The sequence below is a fragment of the Dryobates pubescens genome, chromosome 25 (genome assembly GCF_014839835.1).
Source record: "Dryobates pubescens isolate bDryPub1 chromosome 25, bDryPub1.pri, whole genome shotgun sequence".
In the NCBI taxonomy this organism is placed as follows: domain Eukaryota; kingdom Metazoa; phylum Chordata; class Aves; order Piciformes; family Picidae; genus Dryobates; species Dryobates pubescens.
Window position 1 is genome coordinate 550,664 of NC_071636.1, and position 15,441 is coordinate 566,104.

At 65.0% G+C, this 15,441-nt stretch overlaps 2 protein-coding genes across 2 annotated transcripts; both read right to left on the reverse strand.

The window, feature by feature from the left end:
* Positions 1 to 1,053: 1,053 nt before the first annotated feature.
* Positions 1,054 to 4,902, reverse strand: SLC7A4 (solute carrier family 7 member 4). Its single transcript, XM_054172811.1, has 4 exons — positions 3,851 to 4,902; positions 3,060 to 3,736; positions 2,053 to 2,161; positions 1,054 to 1,335 (listed from the first exon to the last, which is right to left on the reverse strand). Exons 1-4 carry the CDS (start codon positions 4,830 to 4,832, stop codon positions 1,139 to 1,141), a joined length of 1,965 nt encoding a protein of 654 aa, XP_054028786.1. The 5' UTR covers positions 4,833 to 4,902; the 3' UTR covers positions 1,054 to 1,138.
* A 3,639-nt stretch (positions 4,903 to 8,541) lies between these two features.
* On the reverse strand, positions 8,542 to 13,390 carry LOC104309003 (protein DGCR6). The gene is made up of 5 exons (XM_054172816.1): positions 13,245 to 13,390; positions 12,919 to 13,079; positions 12,120 to 12,220; positions 11,277 to 11,417; positions 8,542 to 9,121 (listed from the first exon to the last, which is right to left on the reverse strand). Exons 1-5 carry the CDS (start codon positions 13,370 to 13,372, stop codon positions 9,038 to 9,040), a joined length of 615 nt encoding a protein of 204 aa, XP_054028791.1. The 5' UTR covers positions 13,373 to 13,390; the 3' UTR covers positions 8,542 to 9,037.
* Positions 13,391 to 15,441: the final 2,051 nt, after the last annotated feature.

A 15,441-nucleotide genomic window follows, 5' to 3' on the forward strand; every position in this document is an offset into this window, starting at 1 on the left:
AGCCTGACAGCCTTGCTCCCTCCACGTGGCTCTTCCAACACATGGCAAAACTCTCCCTTCGTTCTGCTGCAGGCTGCCCAGGGGCAAAGCAGCCAGAGGAGGCTGCTGCAGTGGTGATGGGGACCCCCCCCAACAACCCTGGGGTCAGTCTCAGAGCATGGGGATGCTGACAGTACCAGAAAGCATCTGCAGAGCCCATCCTGAGCTGCAGGGAGCCAGGGAGGGGCATCACTGGCAGCTGAGCCCCTCCATGCCAGGGTGGGTGGCAGTGCAGGCTGCGTTGCTGGGGTGCAGGGCAAGGGAGGAACTGGCTCCAAGCAGCCCAGGCCAGGCCAGGGATGCTGCTGGGGACCTCCAGGGACAAGGCAGCAAATCTGGAGTCCTGAGCACCCACACCCAGCTCAGGGCTGGGGCAAGAGTCTGGTCCTGGCCTGACCTTACAGCCAGGCATGGCCCCCAGTCTACCCTGCCACTGCTGATGGGGAGATGCAGTTGGGCTCCTGCTGTGCCAGCCTGTGCCAGGGTCCCTGCCCAGCCCCTGGCTCTGGCCATGTCCCTTCTCCATCTCATGTCACCAGCTGCTCCTCAGCCCCAGCCCTGTGGGAGGTGGGGACAGCAGGGATGATGCCAGTGGGGGAGCACCCTTGGCCCCTGCCTCCTTCCACAGGTGGGCTGAGCAGGAGGCAGGGATGCAGCCAGCATGAGACCCCCCCCGGGCTTGCCTGCCCTGGTCCCTGAGGAGACTCTGCACCCCCAGCTGTGCAGCCAGACCAGCAGGAAGGAGATTTGCTGCTTTGGGGAAAGGTGGTGAGAACAAAGCTTGTGGTGAGCAGGGCAGGCACTGAGCTGGGCTCCAGCTCCTGAGTGCTGAGGATGAGGAGGGGAAGGAGCCAGCCCCACCCCACCCTCTGTGAAGAGTGGAGCAGGGAAGGGCAACACCTTCACCACCTCCAGCTGGAGCCACACGTCCAAAGGGACCAGGAAGAGGTGGAGGAGAAAGAGAAGGAGAAGGAGAAGGAGGAGGAGGAAGAGGAAGAGGAAGAGGAGGAGGAGGAGGAAGAGGAGGAGGCTGTCCTCTGCTGTGGGGAAAGGATCCGAATGCTCCCATAGCCAGGTGCCCCCCAGGCCCTGGGGGCTGTCATCTCTTGCCGTCCTCCTCGGTGTGGGTGTCCGGCAGCTCGGGGGCGGGCTGGGCACCGGGCTGGACGGCCTGGAGCCGCTCCTCCAGGCTGCCGCTGGGGAACACCACGTAGCGGGCGCTGAGGCGCTGCGCCCGCGGCTCCCGCAGGTTCTCCTTGCTGTGCCAGATGCCGTAGCCAAAGTACACCAGCAGGCCTGCAGGGGGGACACACGGGGACGAGAGAGCTGGCGTGGGCCCGGCTGCCCCCCCGGGCCGGCGAGCAGCAGGAGCCACCGCACCGGGGAGACCACCACGACCTGGTCACCTGCGGAGGCTTCTGCTGCTCCCCCCGCGGGGATGGTGGAAAAGGAGGGGGAGGAGAGCGAGGTGGGAGGGGGTGAGGCATCCCCTTTCTCCTTGCTGGAAGGACTTCCTGAGCTCCAGGGAGCTGCCTCGGGGGCAGGGCAGCTCCAGAAACCAGAGAGCAGCAGGGAGATGCTGGGAGACCTCAGCTTGTGTGAGCAAAGGGCAACGGGGGGAAGAAAGGGGCACGATGCACTTCCAGACCCAGCACGGGGTGAGGAGAGCTGCTGAGGCAGCCAGGCAGGGCCAGGACAAGCTCAGCTCCCTCTCCCCAAAGGGGCTGGCTGGTGCCAGGGCAGTCCAAGTTCCCTCTCCCCAAAGGGGCTGGCTGGTGCCAGGGCAGTCCAAGTTCCCTCTCCCCAAAGCAGCCAGCTGGTGCCAGGGCAGTCCAAGTTCCCTCTCCCCAAAGGGGCTGGCTGGTGCTAGGGCAGTCCAAGTTCCCTCTCCCCAAAGGGGCTGGCTGGTGCCAGGGCAGTCCAAGTTCCCTATCCCCAAAGCAGCCAGCTGGTGCCAGGGCAAGCCCAGTTCCCCCCTCCCTAGAGCAGCCCCAGAGCCCTGGGGGCACTCACCTAAGAGCAGCCAGATGGCAAAGCGCAGCCAGGTCATGTAGCTGAGCTTCAGCATCAGATAGATGTTGAGGACGATGCTCAGTGCCGGGGAGAGGGGCACCAGGGGGATCTGTGGCAGAAAGGAGTTGGGGTAGGGGGGGTGAGACCTGCAGGACCACCTCCCCCCACCCTTTAAAGCACAGAGACTAAAGCCAGCACGGAGGACAAGGTGACTGCCGCCCTGGGCATCCTGAAAATGACTTCTTTTATCCCAGGAGAAAGGACAGTTCTGGGGCCTGGAGCTGGGTGCCAGGCTGGCAGGGTGGGCACAGGCCCTGTAGCAGCCCAGAGACACCCTGGCAGGGACTGAACAAGCTCTGGGTGCCATCTGGAGCAGATGTGGTCCTTGCTGGAGCAGCCAGGGCAGGGGCAGGGCAGGGCAGTGGTGTGAGCACTGCTGTCACCATCCACACTGCTGCACCACACCAGGCTCCAGACAGGCTGGAACCTGGAGCCGGGGCAGGGGGAAGCACAGGAGGCACAAAAGTGGCTGAGGAGAAGAGCTCAAGGGCAGGCCAGAGGCAGAAGGGGTTGGGAGACGCAGGAGGGGAGTGGGGGACTGTAGGATGGAGCCCAGGGCAGGCAGGAGCCATCCTGTGGGATGGACATAGAGATGCTGGGGATGCCTCCTCCCGGGGACCACAGGCACCCAGAGTGGTGCCACAGGCACCAACCACCTCCCCACAGCCCTTTAGTGCAGAAACTAAACCCTCCCCACCCCACAGCGGCCAGCAGAGCCCTTGGTGTCCACCCCGACCGCGCTCAGCACCACTGCGCTCACCGCTGCGACCACGGGAGGGCCGCGGGCGGCTGCCACCACACCCGGTGCTTGCTGACCTCCCCCTCCTGCAGCTGTGCTGCTTCCACCACACCACCGCGTCTGGCCCCTCCCGTGGGCCCACCAGAGCCGCCCCCACCCCTCCAAACCCCGGCAGCGGGACCGATCCTGCCCCAGCCCCTGGGAGTACCTGGAAGGTCTGTGTGCTGCGCTGCTGCTCGTGAGCCCAGATGAGGAGGAGGCTGAGGAAGAAGCCCAGGCTGAAGAGGACCAGCAGCAGGGAGTAGCTCCAGGTGGGCAGGTGGAGGTGGGTGTTGCCGAACACCAGGATGGAGCAGAGGCAGACGGCAGAGACCATTAGGGTCACCACGGCCACCGTCACCACCTCCCCCGGGTAGAAGTCGCTGAGGAACTCCAGGTAGGGCTCGAAAGCTGCCTTCAGCTGCCCCGGCTCCCGATGCTCCTTGCTCTTGTCCCTGTCCACCAGCTGGAGCTTGTCAGAGAAGGACTCATACTGCTTCAGCTCCGCGGCCGCCGGACTCTCGTGGGGCTCGGCGCCGGGCTGGCCGCCGGCCGCCGCCGCCGGACCGACCGCCTTCTGCTGCTGGAAGCGCAGGACGATGATGCTGGCGGCCACAAAGGTGTAGGCCAGCAGGGTGCCGATGGACAGGAACTGCACCAGGGCCTCCAGGTCAAAGACCAGGGCCAGCAGGGCCATGAGCAGCCCGAAGACCACGATGCCGACGACGGGCACCTGCGTGCGGGGGTGCACGCGGGAGAAGACCTGGAAGAAGAGCCCGTCCTCGGCCATGGCGTAGACGATGCGGGGCAAGGAGAAGAGGTTGCTCAGCAGGACTGTGTTCATGGCTGAGGGACAGGCAGGACCACGTCAGACCCACGCCTCCCGGCTTCCCGGCGCCCCCTCCCCACACCTCAGGAGCGGGGTGGGCAGCGCCCCCCGCCGCCGCCGCCCGTACTCACCGCAGATGGAGCCGGCAGCCACCAGGAAGCCTGCCCAGGCGTAGCCTCTCCTGTAGAAGGCGTCTGCCAGGGCAGAGTCGGGGTCCAGCGTGTGCCAGGGCACCATCAAGGTCAGCACCACCGACACCAGGATGTAGGCGCCGGTGGCCAGCCCCAGGGAGAAGGCGATGGCCCTGGGGACAGCCCTCTGCGGGTTCCTGGCCTCCTCGCTGGAGGCCGCGATGACGTCGAAGCCCACGAAGGCGTAGAAGCAGGTGGCCGTGCCAGCCATGATGCCCGAGAGCCCGTAGGGGGCAAAGCCGCCCTCCTGGGCGCTCCAGTTCTTGGGCTGCGCCAGGACGAAGCCCATGACGAGGATGAAGAGGATGACGCCCATGCTGACGGCCGAGAAGACGTGGTTGAGCCAGGAGGAGACCTTGGCCCCGAAGGAGATGAAGGCGGTGGCCACCAGCAGGATGGCGGCGGCCAGGAAGTCAGGGTAGCGAGCCAGGAAGGGCACCTGCCAGGCGCCCACGTGGGCCTCGGTGAAGTTCTTGATCTTGTGGTTGAAGATGGAGTCCAGGTAGCCGCTCCAGGCCCTGGCCACGGCGGCTCCCCCGATCATGTACTCCAGCAGCACGTTCCAGCCGATGAGGAAGGCCCAGATCTCGCCCACGGAGACGTAGGTGAACATGTAGGCGGAGCCTGTCTTGGGCACCCGCGCCCCGAACTCGGCGTAGCAGAGCGCGGCCAGCAGCGAGGCGAAGCCGGCGATGATGAAGGAGAGGATGACGGCGGGGCCGGCGATCTCCTTGGCCACGGTGCCCGTGAGGACGTACAGCCCGGAGCCCACCATGCCCCCGATGCCCAGCAGCGTCAGGTCGACGGTGGAGAGGCACCTGTTGAAGGAGGTCTCCATCATGTCGGCCTCCAAGGTCTTGACCCGGTTGAGCTTCTGGAAGAAGCGGGCCAGGTCGGGGGAGCGCGGCAGCCATCTCGCCATGCTGGAGGTGGGCACCGGGGCCTGCCCCCGGGCACCGGGAGGGCCCGCGGCACCCAGGCCCTTGCCTGAAGACCTGGCAGAGGAGCAGGAAGAGGTCAGATGCCCTGCTGCGGGGAGGCAGGAGGCGGCGGGGAGGGGGCGCGTCGAAGGTGCCCCTGGCTCCTCGGCACCAGAGCGTGTCCTCCTCCAGGGTGGTGGCTCGGGACAGCCACCCCTGCCTGGGCAGGGAGCCACGCTTGTGTGCCAGGCAAGAGAGCACCACAGAAGCACACAGAGTCAGCCAGGCTGGAAGAGACCTCCAAGACCACCAGCTCCAGCTGACCACCCAACCCTAACTGATCAACCAGAGCCTGGCACCAAGGGCCTCATCCAGGCTGCTCCTAAGCACCTCCAGGGATGCTGACCCCAGCCCCTCCCTGGGCAGCACATCCCAAGCTCTCTTGCTGGGAAGAGCTTCTTGCTAAGGTCAAGCCTAAGCTTCCCCTGGCACAGCTTGAGACTGTGTCCTCTTGTTCTGGTGCTGGGTGCCTGGGAGAAGAGACCAAGCCCCAGCTGGCTGCAGCCTCCCTTCAGGGAGTTGTGGAGAGCAATGAGGTCTCCCCTGAGCCTCCTCCTCTCCAGGCTGAACACCCCAGCTCCCTCAGCCCCTCCAGCACCCCAGGGGCAGCACCTCCCAGGCTTTTCTGTTTCTACCAGAGCTGCCTTTGAGGCCAGCCCCAGCTGCTCTGACCCTGCTGGAGGCTTCTTTGCTGCTTCCCCTCCACCTTCTTCAACATCTACCTGACCTTCTCCCTGGTGTGCCAGGAGCCCACCGAAGGGCTTCTGAGGAGCTCTATGCTCCCAGCATCTTGCTGCTTCCCCCAGGGAAAGCCCAGGGGCGGCTGGAGGGATGCAGCAAGCAGCCCACGGCGGCCCCAGAGAGGAGGAGGATGTCCCCAGCCAGACCAGGGAACACCTTCAGCGCCTGAGGACATGCTCCAGCTGGCAGCTGCTGCCAGGAGAGCAGGAGGACACAGCTCTGGAGACCTTCAGGTGTTGCTCCACGGCTGCTCCGTGGGGTGGGTGGTGGTTTGGGGGATGTGTCCCCTTCCAGCCGCTCTCCCCCCCGTGTCAGGTGCGTGCTCCCCACACCCCCAGCTCGGGTCCCGCTCCCGAGGCTCTGGTGCTGCTCGGTGCAGCTGCTGTCTGGTCCCTGTCCCTCCGAGGCCAAAGGTCCTGAAAGGCCACCGTGACCCGAGGGCAGCCACGGGGACAAGGAGCCTGTTGGCAGCGCCCGCGGTGGCCGAGACGCCTCCAGCCCCGCTCGCCGCCCACGTCCGAGTCCCCGAGGCGGAGGGGCCGGCGTGTCCCACCCCAGCCAGGCAGCACCTGGAGCCTGATGGCAAGCGAGCATCCCCCCGGGGGACCCCCGTGCTGGCGACCCCCGTGTCGGGGTGTTTGTGCGAGGGGATGCTCAGCACCGGATTCACCCCGAAGGGGGAGCGGGGAAAGTTCCGCCCCTGTTCGGGGCCCCGGCGCGACGCCGGTCCCCGGGCAGTGCCGAGCCCCGACCCCATCCCGGCCTCGCTCTCCATCCGCGCCCCGAGCACAGCCCCGGGGTCGCTCCCGGTGCACGGAGGGGTCGCTGCTCACCTGTGCGGGCGCGGCCGGGGACACCGCGCAGCTCCTCAGCGGCCCCGGCCCGCACCTGCTCCGCGCCGCCGCCGCCTCCCGGCCCCGCTCCGGCTCCGCCTCCCGGCCCGGCGGAAGGGCGGGGGCCCGGCGCGGTGCTGCGGGAGCCCCTCGGGGGCCAGAGCCGAGGCGGCGGCCGCCGGAACCGGGCTGCTCCCGGCCCCAGGGCGAGGATGCTACGGGGGCACGGCGCGGGCGGTGCCGGCCCCGGCGCCCGGTTTTCGTCGCCCCCGGAGCCGGGAGCGGAGGTGGCGGTAACCAGGGGTGACAGACCTTGGGCAGGGCTCTGGTCGCGGTCCGGGGCGGTCCTCACGACCCCCGCCCCTGGGGTGCAGGTGCTGCGCTGGAGCCTTGCAGCCTGAACCACAAGGGAGGAGCCGGGGGGGGCCTCTAGCGACACCAAGGCTCTTGGCTGGGGAAAAAACCATCCCTGTGGGTGCCCAGCAAGGCCGGGGGGGGGGGCAGCCTGTTTTCCTGCAGGGGGATGATGCCGATCCCATCCCCCTGATCAGGAGCTACCCCAGGGAACTCCAGGCTCTGAAGACCTTCCCCACCAGTTAACCACCTTTGGCCACCCTGCTGCTGCTCAGCACTGCGTGTGGAAACCTTCCTGAAACACAACCTGACCACAGGCATGGAAAATTGCAGCAGGGGCTGCTGCCTGGCAGAGCTATCTGCAGCCAGCTGCTGGCAGCAGGAAGCCTGCGAGCTGCTGTTGTCATGGCAGTGCTGGAGCGGCACAGCCACCAGCCAGCACCGTGACCTCGGGGAGGGATGGCAGCAGGGCAGGCAGTGGCCAGCTCTGAGCCAAGGTGAGCTCAGCTCCTTGGGGCTCAGGGCACTGAAGTGGGGCTGAACCCCCTGGCTGCAACCCTGACCTGGGGAAGAAATTCTTGACAGGGAGGGGTGGGGAGAGCCTGGCACAGGCTGCCCAGGGAGGCTGTGGCTGCCTCCTCCCTGCAGGTGTTCAAGGCCAGGCTGGATGAGGCCCTGAGCAGCCTGTGCTGGTGGGAGGTGTCCCTGCCCCTGGCAGGGGGTTGGCACTGGGTGAGCTTTAAGATCCTTTCCAACTCCAGCCATTCTCTGAGCCTGTGATTCGTTGCCCTCAGGCTTCTCCAGCCACACCACCAGCTCTGCTGCTGCTCCAGCAACAGGAGAGTTCACGTCAGGACAGGAGGGTCCCTCTGGGAGGTGCCACTGGTGAAGAACAGAGGTTTCCAGATGCTGCCCTGCACCAACCTGGCAGCCAGCACTGTCCCCAGCCCTGCCCCAGTGCTCCCTTGAGGCAAGGCACAGAATGGGTTGGGTTGGAAGGGACCTTAAAGCTCACCCAGTGCCAAGCCCCTGCCATGGGCAGGGACACCTCCCACCAGCCCAGGCTGCTCTGGGCTTCATCCAGCCTGGCCTAGAACACCTCCAGGCAGGGGGCAGCCACAGCCTCCCTGGACAGCTGTGCCAGAGACTGCCCAACCTCTCCCTGTCAAGAATTTCCTCCCCATCTCCAGTCTCAATCTGTCCTCCTCCAGCTCCAATCCATTGTCCTCATCCTGTCCCTCCCAGCCCTTGTCAAAAGTCCCTCCCCAGCTCTCCTGGAGCCCTTCAGGTACTGGATTCCTTACCAGGTTCTCAGCAAGTGTCCCAGCTCCTGTGCAGGTGGCCCTGGGGGCTGCATCTCAGCCTTTGAGTCATCAGCTCAGCCCCAAGGTCTCAGGGACACTCCAGGCTCCCCCCCCCCCAGCACACTCCAAGGCCCACAGTCACCAAGCAAGGATGGACAAACGCCAGGGCAGTCACTGGCAGCCCCAGAAGCAGGACAGGAGCTTTTATTGCTCTCCATTTGGGAACTGGTTGAAAGCAACAAAGCAAAAGCCCTCAGGGGTTCCCAGACGTTGGAGCTGGGTGGGCACACTGAGAATGGAGCCCAGCAAAGGTGGGCAGAGCCCCCAAAGCCTCCCCTGAATGAAGCTGGTGCTGATACCCACCTTGAGGGCTCTCTGGGAAGGATCTGCCTGCTGCAGAGGCTGCTTCTGTCTCACACAAAAGCACCCTGGAGATAGCCTCTGGACTTTTCCCTCCAGCTGCCAACCGTCTGCCGTGGCCTGGTGGCACCAGATGGTGAGGGCTGGGTCTGATGTGGCAGCTACTCAGCCCTGCCAGACCCCTGCCAGACACCTGCTCAGGCCCAATGGAGATCAGGCTGCTCCTGCCCAGCCTCTCTTCCCACCTGTGGCTGGGCTGGGTTTGCTGCCTGGATCAGCACACTCCTCCTGAGTGCTGCAGACGAGTCCCCATCGGGTCCCTCACCCCAGCAAAGTGTCCAGCACCAGCTTGCTCTGAGGCCTGGGGAGCAGCCTGGCCCTCCCCAACCACCCCCACAGGCTGGGGGTCTGCTTGCCCCAGCTCTAAGGTTATCTAAGGGCCTCAGCTGCTCCTCCTACAGCCTCTCCCCACCACAGCAGAAAGCAAAGGCATGCCCAGCCTCCTCCTGGAGGGAAGGCAGAAGGAAGCTGGGAGGTAAGCAGCAGGTTTGCTCCTCAGGAAAAAGCTCTCTTGGCCTCAGCTTCCTTCTGCTGCAGCTTCCGGATCAGCTCCAGCAGATTCATCTGCAGAGTCAGCTCCTGCAGAAGGGAGAGAAGGCAGAAGATGATCCTGTTCCCTGCTGCAGGAAGCAGGAAGGGCTGGCTGCTGCCACCCACTCAGGAGCTGCTAACCTTTAGGGAACAGAAGAGTGAGCACCAAGATGGGAACCAGGGGCTTCAGCTGCCTGAAGCATCTCTACAGCCCGGGGCAGTCCTGTCCCCAGAGAACGGCTCAGGTTGCAAGGGACCTCAGAGGTCATCTCCTCCATCCTCCCTGCCATGGGAGGGACACCTCTCAGCGAGACTTGGCTGCTCAAGGCCTCATCCAGCCTGGCCTGGAACACCTCCAGGCAGGGGACATCCACAGCCTCCCTGGGCAGCCTGCTCACGGATGGCAGCCAAGGTCTGAGGCTGCTCCCAGCTACCGCACAGGCAAAGATAACCAAAGGCAGGCATCAGGAGCCCTGCTGTGGGTGGCTGCTGACAAAAATAACATGAAAGAGAGGGGCAGGAGGGCAGAGACAGAGCTGCTTCCACTGTTCCAGCTGAGGGGAAGAATGAGAAGCTTGTTGAAGGCTGCAGAGGCAGGAATTGTGTGGGCTTTAGGAAATGCCTGCTGGACTGGGGCTGCTGAGGCTGCAGAGGAGAAAGCTGGGAGGGGATTTAATCAATGCCTCTAAATCTCTGAGGGCTGGGGGGCAGGAGGCAGGGCACAGGCTCTGCTCAGCTGCAGCCTGGCATAGGCCAAGGGACAATGGCCTCCAGCACAGGAGGTTGCAGCTCAGCAGGAGGAGGAACTTCTGCCCTGGGAGGCTCCCAGAGCCCTGGAGCAGGCTGCCCAGAGAGGTTGTGGAGTCTCCTGCTCTGGAGCCTCTCCAGCCCCATCTGGATGTGTTCTGTGTGCCCTGTGCTGGAGTCTCTGCTCCTGCTCTGGCAGGGGGCTTGGGCTGGATGACCTTTGGAGGTCCCTTCCAGCCCCTGACATCCTCTGATCCTGTGACTGTGCTTGAGCTGCCTGCTCCCACAGCTGGAAAGCAGTGCTGGGAACAGCCTGACTGCATCCCCTGGCAGCTTCCCTCACATCAGGAGACTCTGCAGGCTTCACCTTTGCATTGTTGTGGTGGCCTCAGGACAGCAGAGAGGAAGCCAGGCCACAGCTCACAGCTCTGAGAGCAGCCACTGGGGAAACCAAGCACAATCTGCTCACAGCCTGAGGGCATCATCTCCAGGAAGTCACATGCCAGCATTACCAAGAGGTCCAATTAAAAAGGCTTCCTGAAGGCCATTGGCAGAGCTCAGCCAGCAGCAGAAGTGCTAAACCTCTGCAGCCACTTAGGAGTCACAGCACTGCAGGCTGCTGGCAGTTTCCTTCCTCCACGCTGGGAAAACCACTGCAGGGTGCTGGAGATGCTGCCCTGCCTAATGGATCTCTGCTCCTTCATTAGGAGCCTGGAGCTAGGCCTGTCCAGGGCATGCTGCTCATCAGCTGGAGAGGTCCAGGATGGGTCACCCTGCCTCACCCAGTGAGCCAGAGCTGACTGACAGCAGCAGTGAAGCTATCAACACAAAGCACTGTCAGATTTCATAGCCTCATGGAATAGGTTGGGTTGGAAGGGACCTTAAAGCTCATCCAGCTCCAACCCCCTGCCATGGGCAGGGACACCTCCCACCAGCCCTGGCTGCTCAGGGCCTCATCCAGCCTGGCCTGGAACACCTCCAGGGAGGGGGCAGCCACAGCCTCCCTGGGCAGCCTGTGCCAGAGTCTCCCCAGCCTCACTCTCAAGAATTTCCTCCTCATCTCCAGTCTCAATCTGCCCTGCTCAAGCTTCAGTCCATTGCCCCTTGTCCTGTCTCTCCCAGCCCTTGTCCAAAGTTGCTCCCCAGCTCTCCTGGAAGGCTGCTCTAAGAGCTCCTTGAAGCCTTCTCTTCCCCAGGCTGGACAGCCCCAACTCTCCCAGCCTGCCCTCATGGGGGAGGTTCTCCAGCCCTCTGATCATCTTCATGGCCTCCTCTGAACCCTCTCTGAGAGTTCCAGGTCCTTCCTGTGCTGGGGGCCCCAGAGCTGGAGGCAGTGCTGCAGGTGGGGGCTGAGCAGAGCAGAGGGGCAGAATCCCCTCCCTGTGCTGCTGCCCTCCCTGCTCTGGCTGCAGCCCAGGCTGTGGCTGCACTTTACACCCTGTGCCTGAGCACCAACCTGTGGGTTGGTGGTGATGTAGAAGCCAGACACCCCAGCCTTCTCCAGTGTGCTCTGCTGGTCTATCACTTTCTGGTCCAGCTCCAGGACTATCTTCTCGTCCATCATTCGCTGCTCCTCCCGGATCCGCTGTTCCACAGCCTGGAAGGGACAACAACCCAGGGGGAGGTAAAGAAGGCAAATCCCTGCCTTCCATCTTCTCCTCAAGTCTCACTGAAAGCAGAGAGCTCCTGAAGCACCCCTGCTCTGCAGAGTGCCTCCTGAGCACAGAGAGGGCAGCAGGGCCAGCCCCAGACCTCACCTCCTCCACTTGCCAGGGCTGAGAGCAAACCACTCCAGAAAGCAGAGGGGAAGGCACTGGGACCTGCCTGCTTCCTGGGTGTTTGGAAGCCAGGAGACCACAACCTGTAGGTCTGAAAGGCTTTTCCCAAGGAGCTAAGGTGTGAGCAGCAGCCAACAGCTGAGGCCAAGCTCCTCCAGAGGCAGCAGTCCTGCTGTCACCTACCCTTCACAGAACTGGTGAGGCCTGGAAGAGCAACCAAGGCCACCCAGGCTCATCAAGGTGCCAGCCTGCATGACTCCCTTCCAACCCCTAGACCACACCTGGACCACAGCTATCCTAGCTGGCAAGACCCCTGGGCTCCAACTCATTGGGAGTACAAAGGGCAGACCGAGAGGAGAGGACCTCCAAGTCCAGGCCTGTGCTAGCAAGACCTGCTAGGGAGGCTGGTGACTCCCACCTGCAGGGACACACACATACAGTCAAACCCCACTGGAGATGTGCTGCAGCAAAGGGGCTGTGAGCCCCCCTGGGAAGTTTGTTCCCAGCCAGGCCCCCCTCACCTCCATCTCCCGCTGCTGGGCAGCCCGGAGCAGGGGCAGGTTGTGTGGCCTGCAGCACTGCTGGGCCTCCTTGTGCCGGTGGAAGAGCTCCTGCTTCATCCCTGTGGCAGGACAGGGACAGGCAGCAGGTCAGGGTACAGCTGTGCATGTCCCCAGTGCCCACACCACCTGCCTGCCCAGCATCACCCCCACCCCATCCCCATCCCCATCCCCTGCCCACACTGCTCTTGCTGCCTGCTGCCCCCGAGCTGCCTGCCCAGCATCCCTCCAGTGCCCCAGAACTGCCACCCAGTGTTCCCCCACCCCTCTTCCAGACCCCCCTTCACCCGTTCCCCCCTGCAGCGTCCCCAACACCTTGCTCCAGGTCTCCCTCTGTGTATTCTCTCCAGCCAACAGATCCCAGCCTGGGATCTCCACCCCCAGGTGCCCCTCCACCCCTCCTCCTGCCCTGGACCTGCCCCAGCCCAGTGCCCCTCCACAGCCTCTGCTGGAGCCTGTTCCCCCCTTGGACTTGCTCCCCCTGCCCGGTGCCACCCCAGGTCCGCGCCCTCCACCAGGTCTGCTCCTCACCAGGATCCCCTTGGCCTCCCCTCGGGGCTGTCCTGCGTGCCTGCTTCCTCCCGGTCCCTCCCTGGGCCTGCCCTCCACCTCCAGCATTGTCCACCCCCCGTGTGCCCCCCGGGGCCCGTGCCCTCCCCGGGCGCTCCCCCACCCCGGGGCCCGCGCCCTCCCCGGGCGCTCCCCCACCCCGGGGCCCGCGCCCTCCCGCTGCGTTTCCGCGCCCGGGGCCGGTCCGCACCGCGGTGCTCGCTGTGCAGCTGCAGGCGCTGGCTGTAGAGGTTCTTCTCGGTGAGGTGCTGGATCTCCAGCAGGCCCTGCACGATCTCGAACACGGTCCCGTCCAGCAGCGCCAGTGCCAGGTCGCTCAGCGTCGTGTAGGAGAGACGCTGCTGGCAGGAGCTGTCGGAACCGGCCCCCGGGTCAGCGCCGGCCCCCGGATCGGGGCAGCGCCGGTTCCGTGCCAGCGCCGGTTCCGTGCCAGCGCCGGTTCCGGGGCAGCGCCGGTTCCGTGCCAGCGCCGGCCGCCGTCGCCGCGCTCCCCCCGCACCACCGCGCTCCGCTCACCTGGGCAGGGCCTTCACCAGCGTCTGCAGCTCCGACAGCAGCCGGTAGTGCCGCTCCTGCTGCCGGGACAGCTGCTCCGTCGCCGTCTCGTATCCCCCCGGCCCGCCGCCACCACCGAACCGCTCCATGGCCCCACCGTGCGCGGCCCCGACAGTGCGCGTGCGCGGCCCGGCCCCGCTCCGCCCCGCCCCTTCCGCGCCCCCGGGGCCGCCAGCGCCCGGTTCCGGCGGTGGTAGGGGAGTGGCGGCGCCCGGTGGTTTGGGTTCCGCCGGTGCTGTGTGCTGGGCAGCAGCCGTGCCCGAGGCACCCCCGAGGGCTTCCCGGCGGCTTCTTCTCCAGCCCATCCCATGGGATGCGCAGGGAGAGCAGCGGCGGCGGCTCGGGAGCCGTCACCGAGGTTCCGAAAGACGGTAGCGAAAACGTGTCGGGCGGAGGGCGGCGGACTTGAGTTGCCCTCTGGGGTGACTTTGCCCTGGCTGCGGGCGCGGTGACCCCCGCACCACCGGCAGTGGGGGTGTCCCCTTCTCCAGCTGCTCGGCTTCGTGATTTTGTTCCTGCCTGGGCAGCAGCTGGGAGTTCATCTCTGCCACAAAGATCTGACAACAACTGTTACAGTGCCACAGGACATCAGGGGTTGGAAGGGACCCCCAGAGCTCATCCAGTCCAAGCCCCCTGCCAGAGCAGCAGCACCCAGGGCAGGCTGCACAGGAATGCATCCGGGGGGGCTGGAAAGGCTCCAGCCAGGAGTCTCCACAATCCCCCCTGGGCAGCCTGCTCCAGGGCTGTGAGAGCCTCACCGTAAAGAAGTTTCTCCTCATGTTGAGCTGAAACCTTCTCTGCCCAAGCTTGAACCTGCTGTTTCTTGTCTTATTCATGCACAGCACCCACAAGAGCTTGGCCCCCTCCCCGTGCCCCCCAGCCCTCAGCTATTGATAGACATTGATCAGATCCCTCTCAGCCTTCTCTTCTCCAGACCAAACAGCCCCAGGGCTCTCAGTGTCTCTTCCCAGGGGAGATGCTCAAGGCCCCTAAGCATCCTCCTGGCTCTCCCTTGGACTCTCCAGCAGGTCTCTGTCCCTCTTGAACTGGGAGCCCAGCACTGGGCACAGGATTGCAGCTGTGGTCTCAGCAGGGCAGAGCAGAGGGGGAGCAGAACCTTGGTCTTGACCTTGACCCTGAGCAGGATCAGACAGGAAGAGACTGTGCATGAAGTTCGGGGGGGTCAGCACGGCCATGAGCTGTACACAGTGGCTGTGGGGGTGTCCCTGCCCGCTGCAAGCAAACGTGGGGGCAGCTGGGGAACGGGGGGCTTAGCCCGGGGTAAGGGGGGGACACACACGTTCCCAGGGGCAAAGCCCCAGCAGTGCCGGCAAAGGAGCAAGGCACGACCCGGGGCTGCTGCACCCCTAGCAAAGGCTGAGCCGCGGAGGGAGGGGGGACGCCCCTGCTCCACCGCGGACATTCCTCTGCCTTCCTTTGTGCTGCAGGAAATCTGCGCTTCCTCCTTTCCCGGCGCTGCTCCCCGCTCAATCGCTACCAGATGTGGCTCCCATGCGCTTCTCATTAGCCCGGCAGGCTCCAGCCGCTGCCTCCCGCCGGCTGCCGGGCTGGGGCCGGCACGGGCAGGACCTGGCGCACCCGGTGCAGGTATCTGAGCCGGCTGGCACAGCGGGGCGCAGATGGCCCTGCGTCGTGTGCGGCTGGCGCTGCCTGCCTTGCCTGGCCAGGGTGCTGGAGGTGGTGTGGGGGTGAGCTCGCTGTGGTGGATGGAACTTGGGCTGGGCACCTGGCACTCTGCTGGGACCTGCACCGTGCCACGGGGACAGAGTGGACGAGGGGCTTTGAGTTGGAGTGAGATGAACCACAGCTGGGGTCACCTACTGGGGACAATCCACAGCCCCAGGCTGGGGCTGGGAGCCATGGGGGAGGTGGGTGGGTAGCACACATGGGGACTGGGGCTGGAATGGCACATGAGGAACTAGGGCTGATCCTGGTCCAGTGCCCCCAAACCATCCGTGGGGTTTTGGTGCAGGGGTGGGCGGTGAGAAGCAGCAGCAGGAGCACACATTGTGGCTCGGAGCCCAATGCCTCAGCGTGGGACCTGCAGGGACATCCTAAGGCCCCACGGGACTCTCCCACTGGAGGTACTCACCTGGCCCCTGAGCAAAGGATCCCCCGTGGGGTTCAGGCTCCCAGG

Coding starts and splice junctions, on each gene's coding strand:
- SLC7A4 (XM_054172811.1), bottom strand. CDS start 4,832: ATGGCGAGATGGCTGCCGCGCTCCCCCGACCTGGCCCGCTTCTTCCAG. Junction 2,162..3,059: donor GCAGCACACAGACCTTCCAG/GTACTCCCAGGG, acceptor TTTCTGCCACAG/ATCCCCCTGGTGCCCCTCTC. Junction 1,336..2,052: donor TGCCATCTGGCTGCTCTTAG/GTGAGTGCCCCC, acceptor TCCCCCCTGCAG/GCCTGCTGGTGTACTTTGGC.
- LOC104309003 (XM_054172816.1), bottom strand. CDS start 13,372: ATGGAGCGGTTCGGTGGTGGCGGCGGGCCGGGGGGATACGAGACGGCG. Junction 11,418..12,119: donor CCCAGCAGCGGGAGATGGAG/GTGAGGGGGGCC, acceptor TGTCCCTTCCAG/GCTGTGGAACAGCGGATCCG. Junction 9,122..11,276: donor ACATCACCACCAACCCACAG/GTTGGTGCTCAG, acceptor TCCCTTCTGCAG/GAGCTGACTCTGCAGATGAA.